The following is a 20,354-nucleotide window of genomic DNA, read 5'->3' as shown; positions in this document are numbered from 1 at the left end:
TCCACCTCGTTCTTCAGCTTCGTCTCACTTCCTTGTAGACGATTAAAATCTTCAGTCAACCTAAGGACCTCCCCCTTTTTCAGCAGAATTTCATTGTTCAGCTCCTTAGCTTTGTCCTGAGCCGTTTTAACCTCTGTAGCAAGCTCCTTAGCCTGGCAGGTTGCTGTATAAAATTTTGACATAGCCTGCATATGGACGAAGGGGAGTTAGACATCCTATTCAAAAAAAAAAAATTTTACACGCAAGGACGAGGGAAAGACTTACCTTAAAAATGTCATGGATGCCAGAACGCTCAAATTCTCTCACTGACATGTTGTAACATTCATTAACTTCATGCTTAGTGACGATCCCTTTGAACGTCCTCCATGCGTAGCCCTCGTCCAAAACCAGATTGGAAGGACGATCAGAGGGCTCTGACGAATTAGGCTTGCGAGAAGCTTTGGCTGGAGGGGGAGGAGGATCAGTCTGGACGGGATGGATTGTTTGGACGGGCTCCACATCCACCGGAGGGTCGTCCAGCTTCACCGTCGAAGGTGTAAACTTGGGAACCTTGGGAAGAGAAGTCTTACCAGGCTTTTGCTTCTTGGGGCCTCGACGACTTGGAAGGTCGTCCAGGTCCACAGCACTGGATATCGACTTAGACTTTCTCTTCCCTGCCTGGACGGAAGTCACTTGGATGACTGGTGGTGCAGTAACATCCTCGTCCCCACTAGTTACAGTTTTTTCTTTGTTTTCCCTCATTGTTGTTATCCCTGTGACGAGGAAAATCAAATTTTTTTTAAAAAAAAGGAGAAAAGAAAAAGAAAAGAAATGAAGTAAAGTGGACGACACTTACTTCGACGAATAGTCTCTTCATGACTAAGGTTTTCAGCAGTAGGTACTGAGCCAAGCCCCCAAGCTGCTAGACGACTGAGAGTTACCAAATCGTGAAAAGTTCTCCCAGGGAAGGTACGAACCTCGTCTATCCGATCCAAGTAAAATTTGTCCAAACGTGGACGGACAACAGCTGCATCACCAAGAGAAAGAGTTAAATGATTGAAAGATAAAAAACATGTTAGGAAAAACGAAATAAAATGGAAAGGAAACATACCCTCAGGACGAAGACGACCTAGAGGGCTGATAAAAGGTGGGAAGGGGGGATTACCCACATCAGCTGGGTCCCCAGCCCAATTTCCAGAAATAATAAAAAATTCTTTTTTCCAAAGCCGGTCAGACGAACTACGACCCTTTATTAAACTGTAATAAGAGCCCCTGGACGAGAACTGGTAAAAACCAGCAGATTTCTTTATCTCTGAGGGCTTATAATAGTAAAGGAACTCGTCCACAGTAATTGGACGGTTCCCTTCCAGTGCCTCACGCCATAGCACTTGCATGGCGACTATCGTCCTCCAACCATTGGGGTTGAGCTGGTTAGGTCCAATACCTAATCTTTGGAAGAGGTCTCTGCAGAAGGGAAAATGAGAGGAAAGTAAGGTGTATGAAAGAGAATGCACTATTTATAGGCCCCAGCAACAGGGTCAGTGAAATGACGTTCGCCACTCAAAAATTGACACGTGGCAGTTCCTTTGGGAAACGAGATCGACGCGACTGGCCAACCAACAGCTTCACGACACGTGGCTCACAAAAAAGTAAAATTTTGTTAAAATCACGACAATATCCTGGACGACCCTTTGAACAAAGGGGCAACTGATGGGGAAGTGAAAAATTAGTTCAACTCCATTTCGTCCAAAGGAATCGTCCAGAGCCAATAGAGCTAGCAAGATCAAGAATCACCCTAGAAGTAGAAAAGATGTTCATGGACGATAATATTGCTTTTGAACAATGAAGTCTCCCATGGATGATAAATTCGTCCATAAAGGTCGTCCATGGACGATTATCAGATGTCCAGGGACGACCAAATCGTCATACAATGGACGGACGAATGAGCAACACTTGGGAAACTTTCGACTCTTTGTAGCGGTTACCAAACCCGTAGCTATCGCCATGAATCCCTCGAATGAGTTAACTTCCGTTAGTAGTTACAACTTTAGTAGTCGTTGAGGAAGTTATCTCCGAACTCATTGGCTTCCACAAATCTTGGGGAGGTTATTGGACAAATAACCGTCCCTAGGGTCTCTATATAAAGGACCGATTTGAACCGAATTTTGGTAAGAACATTCTGAGACTTAACTCCCAAAAAGTTGGAATTCCATTCTTAAGAGAGACTAACTTTGCCATCGGAGGGGATTTGGCCGGTCTTCTCCGGTCCCCTTTTTGACAGCGTGTTTGCTTTTATAGGCCTTCCACCGCTCAGTAGTCCACCAAAGCCAGAGCGTTCAACCAACTGATTCTAAGCAATATCAAGTTCAATCTTATAACATTGGTAAAATGGAAATGAAAGTTGCTAAACAAGTTGGCCACACCATTCATAACTAACATTCACCTTTGATGAAGACTTATAATTGTATCTTCTACCTTTGCATTTAAAACATTCATCATTTGCATAAATAAGTAGTATTTAAGTAGAAGCTACTAATACAAAGAATCCATCATGTTCAAGTAACTTCAGTAGTTACAACAATTTTCCAAAACAATTGCTACAAGTTGAGTAATCAACTGTCTAAATTTTCAGCTATGCTATCTAAAAAGTTGTCCAAGTCAAATATGTTATCCAAAAATATTAGTCCAAAATGTTGTCCCCCAGCTGTGCCAATTGCAGTAAAAAATATTGTCCAAAAATGCTATCCATCATACTTCAGAATCTTGTAGTAGGGTCCTAAAAAAAATGAAACACAATATTAGCAAATAAATAAATAACCAAAAGCACATGTAACATGTTAAAGTTTTTGTTTTTTCCTCTAAAATAAAAAGTTTACGGTTATACTTGACTCAAGTGAGACATTGAGGTACTTTCAAGAAGCATTCTCGTAGAGCCAACATGGAAACTCTAAAAATGCTGGCAGAGCAAGAAAGCCATATGCAATGAAGTTTAAGATGACATATTTAACATAGCTGTACAAATAGTTTTTAATATTAATAATGTCACTAGAGCATTATTCAATAGAGGGAGACTGTTTGGAAAATACTTTACCATAATCAAGTTTATAAAAGTTTAGATACAAGATATGTGTTGTCACAAATGCAATCAGTAGAGCAGCAACCATTAATAGCTTGGAATATTGCTAGAATGAGGCTGAACCCAAGTAAGCCACAACAGATGAATAATCTAGCTTCTCTGCCAACTCCACATCTCTATAAATAACTAAATCAACAAACATTTAACAACCTAACGTAATAAAAAGAAATTAATTCTAATCATAAATAACTCTGAAAGTTTAAAATGAAGGCAGCTACAAAGTAAGGGACCATTTTTTCCCTCTAACATGAAAGGTGCTTGGCTTTTTATGTGAAAACAAATTGTAAGGATGGCCATAGCAATTCCTAAATGAATTCAATCACAAACTCATATCAACAATTCATCATGAAAATCTAGCAGTGATGCTAAGAAAAACACTAGAGCCCACTTCAAGAGCTTTTCTCCGAATATTATAATCCAAATATTAATGAATTTATACACTTCAAATGAACTTGTTCAAGACCAAAATTTCAACCATTGTGTATCAGCAAATTTATATCATCATGTAAATCTAACCATGTTAGAAGGCAGAACCTTCACAAGGTAGAATCCAAGCATCATCCCGTAGACTAAAAGTAGCCTTTGCACCTTTGCATAACCAACATAGCAATTGATTGTGTAAAACCATCATATATCATTACCATAAAAAACAATTGAATACACAACTTCAAAGTACCTTCAAAACTCAACGAAGGCAAAACGAAGTACGAGATTAGGGAAACCACATATACTGCACTCAACAACCTTCACACACAAAATGAAGTTGTTCAAGACCAAGATTTTAACTAACGTATCTGCAAAGCATTTATCTGCAAAATGAAGGCAGCAAACTATTTGTCACACAAAGAGAGGAGCTTTATGTTTCTACATATGAAACTATAAAAAATAAAAATAAATAAATAAATAAACCCAACTTTAATCTGGGATCCAAAAGAACATTTAAAAAAAAAAACAACCCTTGACAATATATTTTATATATATATTTTTTTATTGATAGTAGTTTAAGAACAAAGGAGTGCATCCATGTTCATTGAGACATTTTATCAAACAGGTACAAGTTTCCTTTCTACACTCAAACGTTCATCTGGATTTTCTTTTGTTTGTCTAAACATGTGTAATTTTGAGAAGAAAAAAGCATACAAAAAAGATGTGAAAAATACAAAAAAGAAACAGAACAAGAGGAGGAAAAAAAACCTTATTGTGACATCGGGTGTTGAAAGCAGCAAGAAAGCTTTCGGTGTTTGGTGGTGATGCTAGAAAGAGAAGAGTTTGGGGGTTTTCTGACGAGACAAAGGCCGATCTTGCCGAAACTGACGATGTTCAGCAGTGTTGTGCTAGCGAAGACACTGGGCAGTGGCTGTCGGGGTTTGTGGTGGTCGGAACTGGAGGTTAGGGAAAGCGATGCGGTGAGGAAATGGAAGCTTGTAGTTGCAGATGGGATGGAGTGTGGGTGTGAGAGAGAGAGCTGAGAGAGAGAGAAGAACTAGAGAAGAGTAAGTTGATTCGGGAATTAGGCTGTGTTTGGTTGAATGTAAAATATTTTCCGAGTGTAAAATATTTTCAGGTGAAAATATTTTTGAAAAAGGAAAATATTTTCAAGTGTTTGGTTGCATTCTAAAAAATGTTTTGGAAAATATTTTCCAGTGTTTGGTTGTGTTGCTAAAAATGCTCTAGAAAACCCAGTTTTACCATGTTTCTCACATTTTCTTAGGATCCAAACAAATATTATTACAGAGAATCAAAATATATAAACAACACAAGAAACAAAAATCAAAACAAAAACATCATTTATTCACAAACTCAGTGAGAGGGGGAAGAAAGAGTGAGAGATTGAGGGAAAGAGAGAATTGGAGTGGATGGAGGCGGCGGCGGTCAGATCGGGTGGTTTGGGGGTGGAGTGGAGTGGGCTGGTGGTCTGTGGCGGCCAGATCGGCGATCGGTAGTGGCGGCCAGTGCGTTGGAGAGCCTGGTGGAGCATGGCCTACGGTCGGTTGTCAAGATCGGAGCTCGTCGGTGCATGGCTGGTGATCGGAGAGGTGGATCGATGATGAGGGAGGGGTGGGCTGAGATTTGGGTGGATCGGTGTTTGTGCGTCTTGGGTGTTTGGCCGGCGCGTGATCTGGGCAGTGGGCCGGCGTGATCGGAGCTTGGCTGGGCTGGCCGGAGCTTGGCTGAGGTGAGGCGTGATCTGGGTTTTATGGGTGTGCTCGTGCTCGAGCTCTCTCTCTCTCTCTCTCTTTGTGAGTCCTGTAATTCGTTTGAAGGTAAAATGAAGGCAGAATTGGTTTTATGGCTGAAGTGGGTGATTTTACGGTCAAAGTGTAATTGATTTTCCATTTGACCATATTTTCTGTTGGAGCCAAACACACATAAGGGTGTAAAAGTAATTTCGGAATTCGTTTTCAGCTGAAACAAATGCAGCCTTAGAGATTTCAAAAAGCAGAAGAAGGAGAGAGAGGAGTCGGTGGGCGGGCTTTTGAAAAAATTTCAGGGTCAAGATGGTCATTTTGTTTGGATTAATGGAGTAATCTGACGTGGATTTTGGGAATAGGTGTCAGTCATTTATTAGGTAGGAAACACCAAAATAGACACTGAGTTGGTAATACTGAAGCATGGTATACTTTCTTGTGGTGTTGCTAGCTTTAGTGGCTATTTACCAGACAAAAATGTCATTTAACATGTCGTTTGCTCCAAAGGATGAGCATGAAGCTCAGATGCAGTTTGCTCTAGAACAAGAAATTCATGCCACTTTGTCGGTCATTGGAACACAAGGCTGGCATTTCTAGGCAATGCATATGATTTGATTCATTGTGAAAAATTCAGGGTTCACTGGGATGATTTATGCATTACATGTGAATTAAAACACTGGTATGCTCTCGTATTGGATGTTTCTCTGAATGACCTTGCCATAAACTGATCCAAGTGTGACTGTGTGAGGAGTGTAAAAGACACAGAATCAGCATTAGCACAATGTTAATTTCATTTTTCTTCATTTATGTTTATTTTTTAGTTAATTATTAGTTTCTGGTTTCCAAATGAGTCTATGCTCGAATTGTTTTATATCGAGCCTTATAACTCACGAGTCATGAGCTTGTTCACGAACCTTTTTTTTTTTTTTTTGGCTTGGGCTTGTTTATTAAACAAGCCTGAAACTAAGGCTCAAATTTTGCTTATTTATAAACAAACAAACATGAACAAGCTTATTTTAGCAATGACCTATGTCATAATTTACCTTGATGTGGAATAAATCCTGGACTGTAGTGCACTTAAGGAATTGTATGGAATTTAAATCAACAGTTAATAACTCAGAATAAAACTTGACATGCTCATTAATTAAAAGAAATTAACTTAACTTCTAAATAAATTACATGTGGCCTAATAAAAAATAAAGGGATCAAATACGACAAAGTAAATGGATCTGAATAAAAACAAGACATGTAGTCTATAAAAATCAACTAAGTTTCTTAATCAAATTGATGTTCAAATCTTAATGGCATGCTCAACAACAGAGACCTCTATGGTCTATTTAGTACCAATTTTTCATACAAATCACACGAAAATTTTAGCACGTGTTTTATAGAAAATTACGTACTTTTTCCATAATTAAAATGCAACATGGGTAATTTCATTCAATTAGTGATATCTCATTCATACCAAGTCTGATTTTCACCTATGACCAAGCAAATTACAAGGAATTTCATTGTCTTAAACATAGCACCAAAATTAATCCAATCACATGGTTGGATTTCTATTAAAGCTCAACTAGAATTAGTCAACCGCATAGAAATTGATAAAAATAAACAAAAATATAAGGTTTAATAATTAAAACCATGAAATCATTTAGAGCCGGACAAAGCATAGTATCAACAAACCTCTTGATGATGAAGTTTTGAAGACATTCCAAGAATTTTCCATCCACAAAGCCCAAAGGTGTTGAGTTTTTTACGTTCAATCAACAACAAGACCATCAACGCACATAATATTTTCATCAAAGCAAGCGGTAGATATGTGGATTGATCCGGGAGAAGAAGGGCAGCAATCTATTCTAAATTTTCAGAGATAATCCACTATTAAACCATTCGCAAAAAAGAAGGTGCATGCATGTAAACATCTAAACCTAGTTTAATTTATGTTTTAGTTTAATTATAAATTTTGCACAATATGCTGAATTTTGATGATATTACCTATTAATGTTTAAGCATTTTCTTGAATGAGATTTTTAAAATGATGTAAAGAAACATGATGAATTAAGATATGTAACGATTAAATGTGTTAAGTTTTGACTCTAAACATTATTTTAATCCATATGATGATCATGAATTTTTTTCATCAACAATCTATGCCATGATGATGACATGAAAAGTATATGTTTTATGCATAACATGAACCCTGACCCAACTCGAAAATTTTGGCTCATGGTCGGGTAGGGTTTTGGGTTGGTCTTAGGTATTTTTTTTTTTTTTTTTTTTTGTCCCTGTTGTTGAAAAAAAATCAACAAAAATTAATCTTAGGATACTTTCTATAATTGATTTTTAGGAATAGTTAAAACAAATTAGACGTTTATAGTGTGGGTTTCGGTTAGCTTAACTGGTAAAGTTTCTGATGGTTGTATAAGAGATCTGGGGTTCAAAAGGAAACTTGGTTTTTCAAATGACAAATTTGCATTAGAAAATTTCCACACAAAAAAAAAATATATATATATTGTGAAAGCACAATTACATCCCTATTGATAAGTATAAATTCTTAGAAAATATTTAGATTGCTTGAAATTTCTCATTAATTAATGAATTTATAGTTGAATTGTATGTTGCAAAATTCCTAATTTGTTATGGGATTTTAATTTAGAATCAAGGTTTAATGGAAGAAAAAATAACTCAAAAGGAAACTTTGATTTTCATAAGGTTGAATAAATGATTATGGTTGGCAAAGAATTTTTACTAAATATTGTAAGTTAAGAAAGAAATCTATCTTAGGAAAAATTATGTTTTGAATATTATATTAGGAATATATTTGTATATATCCCAGTGAGGTTTTCCTTGTATGAGGTTCACGTACCAATACCTCTTCCTCCTCCACCATCGAAAGCAGTCCAAGACGATAAAATACGGAATCCAAGGCCGCTTTCCCCAATCCTCCAATTTAAAACCGGCAAACACGCTGATGATATGTGATGTGTTCAATTGGGCTCCAAGTATTTTTTGGGTGGTGAAAAATATCAAAAATCCATACATTGATGAAAACTTTGCTTACTTTGAGATGTTTGATAACTGGATCATCCTGCCAAATCCCCCTCCCCTGAACTTAGATGTTGTTGTGGGAAGAAAGGTTCTCATTGTAGCCTGGCAACCGCATGAAACAGAGCGCCTATATTGTTTTGATTTTAACACACATGAATGGGCAAACACAAGCATTTGTGCAACTATGTTGTACATTGCAATTGAAGAGTCTAGAGTAATTGTTGATTATTGGCACTGTATAGAAGGGGGAGATGCGAAGCCTTTGATGTTTATCAAAAAATGTGTTTGTATGTCAGATAGAGGGGTTTTTTTGCCCTAGGATTTTAATTTTTTAAGTTTTTAAGCAGAGTTGTTAATTCTTTTTCCACTGGCTTTATTTTCAGATATAAATTTTCCGAGTTTATTGTTTACACATATTTTTCATTAGTGAAAATCTATTTAAGAGACAGGGTGTTGAGGAATTGAAAAATGTGTGTTTGAGATAGACAGGTTTGGATCTGAGATTTTGAAATATATGGTGTTTGTTTGTTTTTTTATTTTTCTGTTACATTGGTGTTAGTTTGGCTCCTCCAGTTAGATTGTGATTTCTAGAATCCTGATGGAGAATAATTTTCATTTGGGGAAGAGGATTGGGAGTGCAGAGATAAGTTGTAGATTAGGATTTAGAAATAGAGAAACTTGACAAAAGAATCTTCCAAATTTTGAAGTTCCAGAGTTCATACCTGAAGTAAATCTTCTTAGTTAATTAGTATGGTGATTTTTGAAGAAGTTCTAGAACAATAGAGACTAATCTAGTAGAAAAGAAAGGTTGAGGGAAAGAATGATTGGAATTGATAATACTATGCTTGCATTGATTAGAAAGAGAGATACAATATATAGGGCTGGGTGAGACGGTCAAAGCCAATAACCATTGCTCACGTCACCATATCAAAAATAGAAACAGATTCTGTTACAATACTGTGACCTCTATTATCATTTCATGTGTCCCTATCAGTTAACTTAGGCTTCCATTGATACGCATGTCGTGTTGGTTATTGTATTGCTGTATTTGCAATGTCATTTGTTTCATTACTGCATATCTCTTTACATCCCCCTCAAACTCAGGGGGAGGTAAACGAATAAAAATAAACCAAGAAGAAGACATTTAGCTAAAATATCACCAAGTTGATCCTTTGTAGAGATAAATTGTGCTTGAATATCCTTTTGAACGACTTGCTCTCGCACAAAAAGGTAATCCACCTCTATATGTTTTGTGCGAGAGTGAAAAACTGGATTAGATGCCAAGGCCAATGCAGATAAGTTGTCACACCATAATAAGGGAGGCTTAAGAAGATAAATGTGTAACTCTTGCAACAAAATTCTCAACCAAGAGAGTTCAACTGCAGTAGAAGCTAAGGCCCAGTATACGGCCTCGGTGGAACTTCTAGAAACAGTGGGTTGCTTTTTAGCAGCCCAAGTAATAGGATTGGAACCCAGAAAAGCAATGAAGCCTGATGTAGCCAAAGCTCAGTCTTTGACAAAAATAGACTAATCTTGGTGTGGCTCTTTCAGTTACCACTTATTAGGCACTTAAACTGTTATACAATGTTTCGTTTCTTTTCATCCATTTTTATTTTTCTTTAACTCATATAAGTACATAACGAGTATTCCCTACTAAAGTCTTGAATAGAAAGTATTGTTTCCAATCTCTCATCATTTCTTTGCCATGTAGCTTGATAAAATGTCCATATTGTATGTTGCAAATAAGCTTATAGATATAAATTGGCTGGTGGTTTTCCTCACAACTATGCACTTAACCCAATATCCATGTGCACAAAATCCTATGGCCTTATAGCCTGGTATTGTAGGAAGATTATTGTGGACCAAACCCATTTTATTTTTTTCCCCTATGCTAAAAAATATCTCCTTTAGGATTCATTTTAACCTCCTGCATAAATTTTCCTAGTTCAACTTTTCTTAAGCTTCCCCTGAAGTTTGAGCTTGAAATGCATAATTTTAGGATGTATAGGAATTAGAATTGTAAAAAATATCATCCATGGTTTCTGAGTTGCTTGGATTGCAATTTGGTAATGCATGTGATAGTATGTATAATGAATCATTAAGGGTTGTTTTTGAAAAATACATAAACAGGCTTGATTTATACAAGGCATAACCCAAAAAAGAAAGGAACAGGATCCTAAAAGATGAGAAAGTAACAAGAGCGAACAAGTTTGGGAAATGGAAATATGAACAAGGCATAACCTAAAAAGGAAAGAGAACTAGGAAATATGAACAAGGCATAACCTAAAAAGGAAAGAGAACAGAATGTTGATGTTGAATAATCGTTTGGCAAATGATTGATCCTATTGAATATTATCAGGTGGTGTGACATTCTAAAATATCTGCATTAAATATAACTTGATTCTATTTCAAAGAAACTAAATAAATGTAAAAATATCAAGAAGACAAACTAGTATGAACATGAGTGTACCTCTTTACTTGAGCATTTAAACATGGAGATAAATGTATGACATTCACATATGGAACTCACAAACACATTCAGTTTTGGGGTCCTACGGATTAAATGTTGAACATAGACAAAAACAAATAAGAATATTATCACACATAACAATGCTCCCTAAATACATATACAAATAGCATAAGATAGATCCAGCTAATTATACCATAATAAAGAAAACATTATAAGGCCCTGTGTGGAATGAACATAAGCCTTAGATGTGTTTCTCATATGCTTTGTGACAATGCTTCTTCTACATATATATACACCAACATCATAGTCTCCTCCCAACTTGACGCTGAAAAGCATGTAGTTGACACCACCTGTTATCATATAACTGCAAGTGAGACTTTAAATGTACAATGAGTTTTTTTTTTTTTTTTTTAGAGATAGTTAGAATACAATGCTAACCCTACACCTTGAACCCTTTCCCCCCTTACACCCCCAATCACTTTGTGCATGGAGAGGTGTCAATTAAGTTATAAATCTCTTGGCTACATGCTTCTATATATGAGTTAAATGGAGTACTTTCATCACTTTTATACTTCCATATATGATGAGGAAAAAGGAAACCTATAATTTAACAAGTTTAATTAGTATCCTCTTTTAAAGATTTCAAGATAATTTCTAGAATGTGATGTTTTTGTTCTTATAATAAATGTAAAATTAGAGCGAAATAGTCAGGGTGGACAGAACAACAAAGTTTTTGTGATGCCAATATCTTAGCAAACTATCAACAATTTGCCAAATATGGTTTTCCGGATTTTATGAAACTATCATTAAAATACTTCTAGATGGGGATATAAAGGCTTAAGCGCGGCCAAAACTCCTTCCTAGACATGCAAATAAAAACTATTAGTCCACAAGTAATTGTCTTAAAATTAGCAAAATATGTCTTTTTTTCTGAACAAGATGTATTGGACTCATTGTTTATTAGATATATTTTTATGAATATCAGCTATGTATCATAAATAAATTGGTTCCAAGTTGTCTAATAATTTGATAACTAGAGTCAAGTTGCATTCTATTTGTGTGGTTTCTTTTTGTAAAAGTGTTAGGGACTGAAAATAGATTTAGTTGGTAATAAGTATAACCATATGGGCAATGGAATAAGTTTTGATTGAACATGATTAGCAACCTGCTTGCATACTCCCTTAAACAAGCTCACATTTCTTAGATGGCTCGTATATTGTTTGTTGTGATACTTATTTCTGTCTTATTGGTTGTTCACCACAGCACCACTAATGCAGTGAAATATGGATACTATGGGTAGGAAATCTCCCTATTAGTATATGATATTGTAGTAGATCGAATGAAAGCCACATACCTAGGCTTTGAAAATCACTGCTCTTCCATTAGGATTTGATATTCTGTACTAGGTGAGCAATTGAATAGTATATATATATATATATATATATTTATCTTCATCAGTGACCCTACATAGTACAGGTATTTCTAAATAGCATCTTTCTTTCTTTGGGAAATAAAAACATCTTTCTTAACAACGAGTAACATCTAATTCTACCAAACTCTACATGATTTTTTTATTAATGATCTGCTGCTCACAAAAATATTTCTTGGGTCTTTTGTTGGCTAGAACTGTTTCATATGTTGTGCCTTATATATATGTTTGTGTGTGTGTGTTCATTTTTATGCATTTTTGGACACTAACCAAATACTTAACTCATATCGGAAAAGGTTATATGCTCGCCAACAGTATGATTTGCCCAGCATCACATATCCTCCTCAATCTCAATGGTCACAGTTTGCTCTTATTGTTGTGTCTCATGATCCTTTTTTTTTTTCCTGTACGAATAAAATATATATGTGATTTAAGTAATAATAATATTTGCAATTGAAAAATGACAGTAGCTATGTGATTACTATTGATGCTTCAATAATTGATTGTAAGTGAAAAAAAAATACTCTGTCAAAACGTTTTCTTGGTATATGCAAATTGTTTTTTTTTTCTTTTCTTTCTTTTTTCTTTTCAATAAAACTGTGGTCTAATTTTTTGTATTTAATAAAATTGAACTCTTTGCAAATTCTATATTGTGATATTCTATATGTAGGAGTAGAATTGTCAAATTAAAGAGATGATGTGGTGTGAATGACCCATACCTTTCCTTTAAACATGTGTTGTATGGTAGCATTGAGGTCTCCCTTCCATTGACAATTTCTTAGTTTGTTTTCATCCCATGGTGAAGATGGAACTTGAACTTCATCATATACTCCCTCCAGCTTAGGTGTCTTTAGATTAGATGGAATAAACATGCTTAAAGTAGGACATCCAATTACCGTTATTTCCTTCAATGATGGCCACTCAAAAGCATTAGTTTCAGGGCAAAAACACTTTAGATTTGGTAAGTCCCTGAGCAAGATTGAGTTCACTTTGTGGAACAAAACTTCCTTTTCTTCCTTTTCTTCTCTTGCTCTTTGAAGGATTTCTTCAATTTTTTTACAGCTAGTAACTCTTATTTCCTCTAACATCACAAGCAATTTTGCTATGGATGGTGAGAACAAGTATGTCAGACTTTTACATCCACTTACTTCTAACAATCTCAAGTTTTTGAAGCCCATAATTATTTCTGGACCCTTCTTCCATATGTGCATCAAATTTGGTAAATTATACAGATTCAATTTTCTTAACTGATCAAGTACTGATTCCACATGACTTTCCTCAAAATTTAGTTCCTCAAGTTGAAATATAACTTCCAGTGAATCACAGCTACTCAATTCAATCGTTTTTAAATTCTTTAAGCTCTCAATCAAATGGGATGGAAAAGTACACCACATCTCAGAGGGGTTGTCGATGTCATTAGCTCTTGGATCCTTCACCTTAGTCAAATTACCCTACAAATAATCAATTGCTTTTAAAGAACTAAATAATCATTATGTTTATATCCATGGGCTTGACAACAAAACATAATATATCCGTCTACAAAAGAAGGTGGTATATACAAATAGAAAAGCAATAAATGTTGATGTTTATTTATTTTATCACTATGTTGATTGACTTAAGGTTATAACCATGCTCCATAATACAGGTGCATTAATCTAGAACTTTCATTGTGTTGTTTTCTTTAAAAAATAAAACCAAGGGGGAGGGGGGGGGGGGGTGTGGATTGTAATTTGTGAGATACATACCTCTTTATTCATAGATGAGCTTTCTTCAGATTTCTTGGTGGTGCCTTGTTCAGACACAACCATTGGACCATAATTCTTGCCAAGCGGAGCACACTCAAGGCCTTGCTCTTGGGGTATCAAATCCAATTCCCCTATAATTTTCTTTAGCTTTCTTGTGCTTCGAATTTCCGAACCACATGTTTTCAATTTGGGACAATGAGACAGATAGATCTGATTCATGGATGACCATTCAAAAGAATAAGGTTCGATACAGAAACTCATGAGATTTGGCAGAAAACCTAAATGGAAGGAAGTAAGTTTAGGGAACAAGATGATATCCTCTGCCTCTTCTTCTCCATCTCTTTGAACAATGTTTTCGATCATGTCACACCACCGTATCTTAATGCTTTGAAGTACCACAAGTAGTTTTGCAACAGTATGTGGGAATAAATATCTTAGATTGTAACATGCATTTATTTCAATTGATGTTAGGTTTTGAAAGCCCTGAATTCCTTGTGGAACATTCTTCCACACATACATCAACTTAGATAAATTCTGTAGTGTTAAAGTTTTCAATTGAGCAAGTACTACAATTCTTTGGCCGTCATGGTCGACCTCTTGTCCTTCAAGATCAAATATCACTTCTAGTCCTTCAAGATCAAATACCTCAAGTTTTTGTAAATTGGGTTGCCACAAGATGGTCTTGGATGAAAAGAATTTATGAGAGATGGGGGGTGTTGATTCAGGAAAGGATCTAGTAATTTGCTGAATGTTTGTCATCTTTTCACTTCTAATAGTGGCCAATTCATCAGTGTCGATCCTTCCAACCTGATAAATCCATTAAATTATCATCATCAATTTTCAACTTTTCATGTTTTTATGTAAGAAGCATCAAATCCATACCAAAGCTTGGAAAGTTAAAAAATTGATAAATCAATTTGACAAATGAGCTTTTGAAAGGAAGGATTTATAAAAATACTAATGATATTTACAAAGAGTGAATCATACCTCTTGATTCAAGGATGGTTGGACAAGATCAACGGGACCCTCGACTGTACAAAAACCAATGAGTCTCGGTACATAAGATAGGTTTATATATCTTAACTCCGGAAACATTATCCTATCAAGTGCCTTTCCATCTTCTCCTTCCTTACAAAAAATTTCTTTCATGTCATCACATGAAAATACGTGTAATTGTTGGAGTTGAACCAAACCTCTTGCTATGGACAACGAAAAGACATTTTTCAAATGGTTGCATTCCAATAGTCGAAGAGATCTTAGGTTGTGAAAACAAGCAAGCTGTGAGTGTGCACCACTAAAGGATTTCTCTGGGAATTGGCCATGATATATCTCTTTTAAATTATGCAATTCCATCAGTTCCAGTGACTGCAAGATAGGGAAGGCAACACGAGAAGTTTGATGAGATGTGGCATCAATTACATACTCTACACCTTCACTATCTGAAATGCTTAGAACCAACAAGCATGGAAAACCCTCTTTGTCTAACTCGTACAGAATGTTTTTGAAATCTTTTATCTCTTTCAAAATTATAATTTCAGATTTTTGCAACAGTTGACAAAGCATCCGACTCTCTGCAATTTCACTTGCTGCAAATCTTCCAAGTACCAAACTATTTTTAAATATATACGGAGTTGTGTCCCAGAAAGTAGATAAGTGGTCATATCTCCAATTCATTGGCTTGTCACATGCACATATCCTAAATTTAATCATTTGATTTTTGAAGTGTAAGTCTTTTGGCAATAACTTGATGTTTGGTATATGAATTTGTAAAGCCATCAAAGAGTGGGAGAAAGATGTTAGTTCAGCAAGGCTTGCATTGGCTCCCTCTCCTTTGCCATCTGTAGGTTCCCAATTCACAAAGACTTTTCCCATGTACAATTCTTCTAGTCGAGTTAAATTTGATAGTAGACCAGGTGGAATTTGCTGAAGAGTAGAGCATTTTGACAAATCTAATAACTTTAAATGACTAAGATTTCCTATTTCTTCCGGCAACTCCTTGATTTCAGAACCAATAAAGCTAAGCATTTCAAGTTTCCCAAGTGATCCAATTGCTGACACATCTTCTATCTCACAATATTCCAGAAGCATTGTCCGAAGGTTCTGAAGGACCTGTATGGATTGTGGTAGTGATGGAAAGGACATACCTTGCAAAGCCAAAACCTTTAATCCCATCATCCCTTTAAATAGATTGGTTGGGAGCGTTTGTCTAGTGGTGTATTTGCCGCATGATAATTGCAGAAGCTCAAGTTTTGGACACTCCAAGTCATCAGGATGGTTTTTCAATTCTCGAGATACAAGGGAAATTGCAACATAATTCTCATATGTATCTTTCTCTGTCCATTCTTCCAAAAAAATATGTTCATTAGCAATTGATTTGCCAACATCACGTACAGCATAACGCATTTTTACACATTCTTCTTCATTGCTATCCAACAACAGATTTGATCTTTTAAGATCCTTAACCATTACATGAACGTTATTTCTTGCTTTTGCCACAGTATCAATCTTTGCAAACAACCTTTGTCCCACTCCATATCTGACTAAATATTCAATGGGAATATCATAATCTTCTGGAAATAAACAACATAGCAAAAAGCATGACTTGGCTTCATCACTTTCTAGCAAAGTGTAACTAAGCTCTATGCTGGATTGGACATTTGAATCTAGACCAGGAATATTTTTTGAGAGAGGATTTTTAAGATGTTGAAGTGCAGCAACCCACTTGTTCTTTCTGTTGTTTTCTAGAGCTCTTCCAACAGTAACGATAGCAATAGGTATGCCTTTACATTCCTTTGCAACCTCTTCTGCTATTGGATGTAGATCAGGAGTATCAACACAATTACCTACCATCTCTTTGAAAAAATTCCAAGCTTCTTCTTCAGTTAAGACTTCAATTTTAACAATCTTATGAGATTTCATTTGATTGCAGACTTCTTCGCTTCTTGATGTCAACAAGATTTTGCAACTATTGAGTTCACCTTCATAAGGAATTCCTACATCCTTTGGATTAACTTCTTCCCAAACGTCATCAAATATTACAAGGACACTCTTACTACTAACCATTAGTCTTGAATATATCTGCTCTGCTCTTCCAAGTACACTCTCTCTGTCAAGTTCCAGACCTAGCATATCTGCAATTTGACCTTGAATCTTGCTCAAGTCTTTTTTATGGGACACTCCTGCCATCACAACTTCATCAAATAGGTTATCATCTTTTGCTCTTTTTGCTACCTCTTTTGCCATTGTTGTCTTTCCAATCCCCTCCATTCCGCATATGCCAATCATGTTGATCTTGTCATCTCTGAAAGCAGTCAAAACTTCTTTCATGATAGGTATTCTTGATTCAAAAACCTTAAAACCTTTCTTGGATGAAGTTTCTATGGCCTGTGGTGGAGGAGGAGGAGGAGGTGGAGGATGGGACACTTCAGCGAATTGTCCATCCCTTAAAACCCCACCAATTTCCAGAGCCTTCTTCTTAGCTTTCCTACTCAAGGAATAACGTGTATTCAGATTGGGACACAATCCCATTGTATTTACTTTGACATCTTGTTCAAGGAATATTTGCAGACCTTGACTAATGTTGTCAACCTTTTCTATCCAACTCTCAACCTCAGGTGCAATCGCCTCTTCATTCTGTTTTGCTTCACCAATTTTTGATTGAACCCCATCTCTCTTGTCACCGAGCTTCTGAAATTGATCTCTGAGATTGTCGATGTTGCTATTATAGCGACTTAGATAACCAAAATATTTTTTGATTGGCACCACCAAGTTTCCTCCAGTGTCGATGATATGTGAAATAATCTTCATTTCTTTGCTTTATTCTTTTGGATTCTCTGTAACAAAAGATGAAGTTTTAAATTATATCTTTCATTTATTCAAACCAAGTTAGTAGTGATCTATTAATGTCAACCTATTGATAAGATTATAAGATGAGCTTAAGGTGTTTGATAGAATGTTTGGTATAGATTTGAGTGAATAAAATTGTTCTCACTTCTCACTCTCATAATTTGAGAGTTAAGTAACCATATATTTATAATACATTTAATAATATACATGATGAGATTTAGATTCTGTTTGTTCATTGTAAAATGTTTTCAGTTGTAACATTTTCTTTTTTGATGTTTAGGGGTGTTTCATTTTCGGTGTTTGTTTCGTTGCAAAATGAAATTTTTTTTCCTAGATCTCACAACCCAGCAAACCGAAGCACAAACCTCTAGATTGGCACAAATTTGACCAAATCCACACCAATAACCACCCAAGATCTAGACTAGAGGAAAAAAAAAATATCAGATTTGTCATCAAACTTGACAAACTGAGAAAGGGAGCACGTAAAATTCACATCAATGATTTTCCATTTTGATTCTAAGAAAACCAAAAAACCAAACTCAATTTCAAGCTTTTAGAATTTATATTTATATTCTTAAAATTCTCTGGTCAAAGCCTAATTTGAAATTCAAATTATATTATATCATATCATTTCATATCATATACTTACTATATAATAAAAGTTGAAACTAGAAACCATGGTTGCACCAAGTGGCTGCACTAGATTGTCACAAAAGCTAAACCCGTGATTGCGCCAAGTGGATACACCAAGTGGCACTTATCCTAAGCATACATTTAGTTAATGGTTATGTTTTATGTGATGTTGGTTGTTGCTATGTTGATACACATATCTTTTTCTTTTGATCCTTTCTCACATGTTCCAAGCATGTGCTTTTGTAATTAAACAAGTAATTAAACATTATATTTCTTTTCTTTTTCTTGTGTAAGAAAATAAGGGTTAGCTAGGTTACGTCAGCCCTCAGGCAGGGCGCTAAGATTAAAGCCCATGGGTCAACCCGTGTGGGTGCCCACCAATGAACTACTATTGGCATCAAGACTCGAACCTAGATGGGTTAGATGAAGTGTCCAAGCCTTTTCAACTAAGCCAAGTCCCCATTGGCATTAAACATTATATTTCAATCTCAATGTAATATTTGTTAAAATTCACTTCTGTACATTCAAGTTCTCTTTTTTACTCTTTTGCTGGCATGGTTACAAATTTACAATCTAATCACTCTTTTTCTTCTTTAATCTAAAATAGTATATACTCTCTAGTGACTGATTCCCATTATGATTTCCACAAATTTTACTTAGGAAGCTGTTGTTGGAACTGGACGGGGGACGATGCATCTCCTTTCAGTTTATCATTTGTTGGGGTTGATGGTTCTAATCAGGGGTGGAGCTATGTATCCCCCCTCCCAAATTTTAAAAATTTCCTTATATAATTATTTTAATGTTTTCAAAATTTAGCCTACAAAAATAAGAGTTAGCCTCCCCAAATATTTGAATTAGTTCAATAATGTGCTTCAAAAAAAAAAAATTTTGGTTTAATAGGTATAGAGACATAACTTTATTTTTCGCAATTTTATTTTTTATTGTAAAATGTGCTCTTATATCTATTATATATTTGATAAAGTTTGGCACCAAACATGTTTGGATCTATCTTTTTTCAACCCGTTATGTGGCGATTAACAAGTCATTGAATTGACTCATTAAAAAAATCTTTTCACTAAAACTACACATGAAATGTCTCTTTAGTTGCCATATAATAGGTTAAGGTGAGATAACTTCAAATATGTTTAGAACCTAACTTATTCCTCCAAGTTTTGGATCATCCATATTTTTTAAAATTTGATCATTTGTATTGAAAATGAAACTTTTTAAGAATTTCATTATGAAAATGGTAAAAAATGAATTTTATTTTATAAAAGATCGCCATTAAACATAATTTTGATTGAAAATACTATGATCTTTTTTTTGTTCGGTGTGTTCATATATATAACTTATCAAATAAAAAAAAATGTGTGTATATATATGTGTGTATGTATAATAAAATAGTGTGGTGTATATATATGTGTATGTGGGAGATTGTATTGATAAATATATTAAAATCACAACTTGACCCTTCAAATAAAAATTTCTGGCTCTACCTTTGGTTCTGATAAAGCAAAGATGGACATTTTTTGCCATTATAAATGAGAGCTCAGACAATATAGTTTGTTGGGGAGAAATTTTCTGTTGAAAAAATTTCATTATCAAGTATGGGTGTGTGTTGAAATTTCCTCCTTTCCCTCTCCCATGTGTGTGTGTGTGTGTGTTTGTTTCTCCAAAAAAGAATGGGTAATTATCTCATATTGCTTAAACGAGTGTGTTGTGTGTAGTATAATTTGCCTCATCCTCCCTTAAAAGTTACTATAACTTTTGAGTGGAGTTGTGGTGTGCCTTTGTATTAGAACCCATTTCCCTTTCCCATGTGTGTGTGTTTGTTTCTCAAAAAAAAAAAATATATATATATATATATATAAACTCTTTT

The 20,354-nt window shown here is 35.3% G+C and overlaps 1 protein-coding gene and 1 long non-coding RNA gene across 3 annotated transcripts; both read right to left on the bottom strand.

Moving 5' to 3' along the window:
- Nucleotides 1-2,455: 2,455 nt before the first annotated feature.
- LOC126693397 (uncharacterized) lies at nucleotides 2,456-4,650 on the bottom strand. Of its 2 annotated transcripts, XR_007645334.1 has the most exons (4): nucleotides 4,310-4,650; nucleotides 3,792-3,924; nucleotides 3,632-3,703; nucleotides 2,456-2,755 (listed from the first exon to the last, which is right to left on the bottom strand). It is a non-coding gene; the product is annotated as an uncharacterized LOC126693397 (long non-coding RNA). The 2 variants fall into 2 exon arrangements; XR_007645335.1 differs by lacking the exon at nucleotides 3,632-3,703 and having other exon boundaries at nucleotides 4,310-4,646.
- Nucleotides 4,651-12,937: 8,287 nt separating this feature from the next.
- LOC126691384 (probable disease resistance protein At4g27220) lies at nucleotides 12,938-17,803 on the bottom strand. Its single transcript, XM_050386430.1, has 3 exons — nucleotides 14,984-17,803; nucleotides 13,997-14,803; nucleotides 12,938-13,702 (listed from the first exon to the last, which is right to left on the bottom strand). The coding sequence occupies exons 1-3, from the start codon at nucleotides 17,801-17,803 to the stop codon at nucleotides 12,938-12,940; spliced, it is 4,392 nt and encodes a 1,463-aa protein (XP_050242387.1).
- Nucleotides 17,804-20,354: the final 2,551 nt, after the last annotated feature.

The sequence above is a fragment of the Quercus robur genome, chromosome 7 (assembly GCF_932294415.1).
Source record: "Quercus robur chromosome 7, dhQueRobu3.1, whole genome shotgun sequence".
Lineage (NCBI taxonomy): Eukaryota > Viridiplantae > Streptophyta > Magnoliopsida > Fagales > Fagaceae > Quercus > Quercus robur.
The sequence above is the reverse complement of the archived record's forward strand: the minus strand, read 5'-3'. Positions and strand labels throughout refer to the sequence as shown.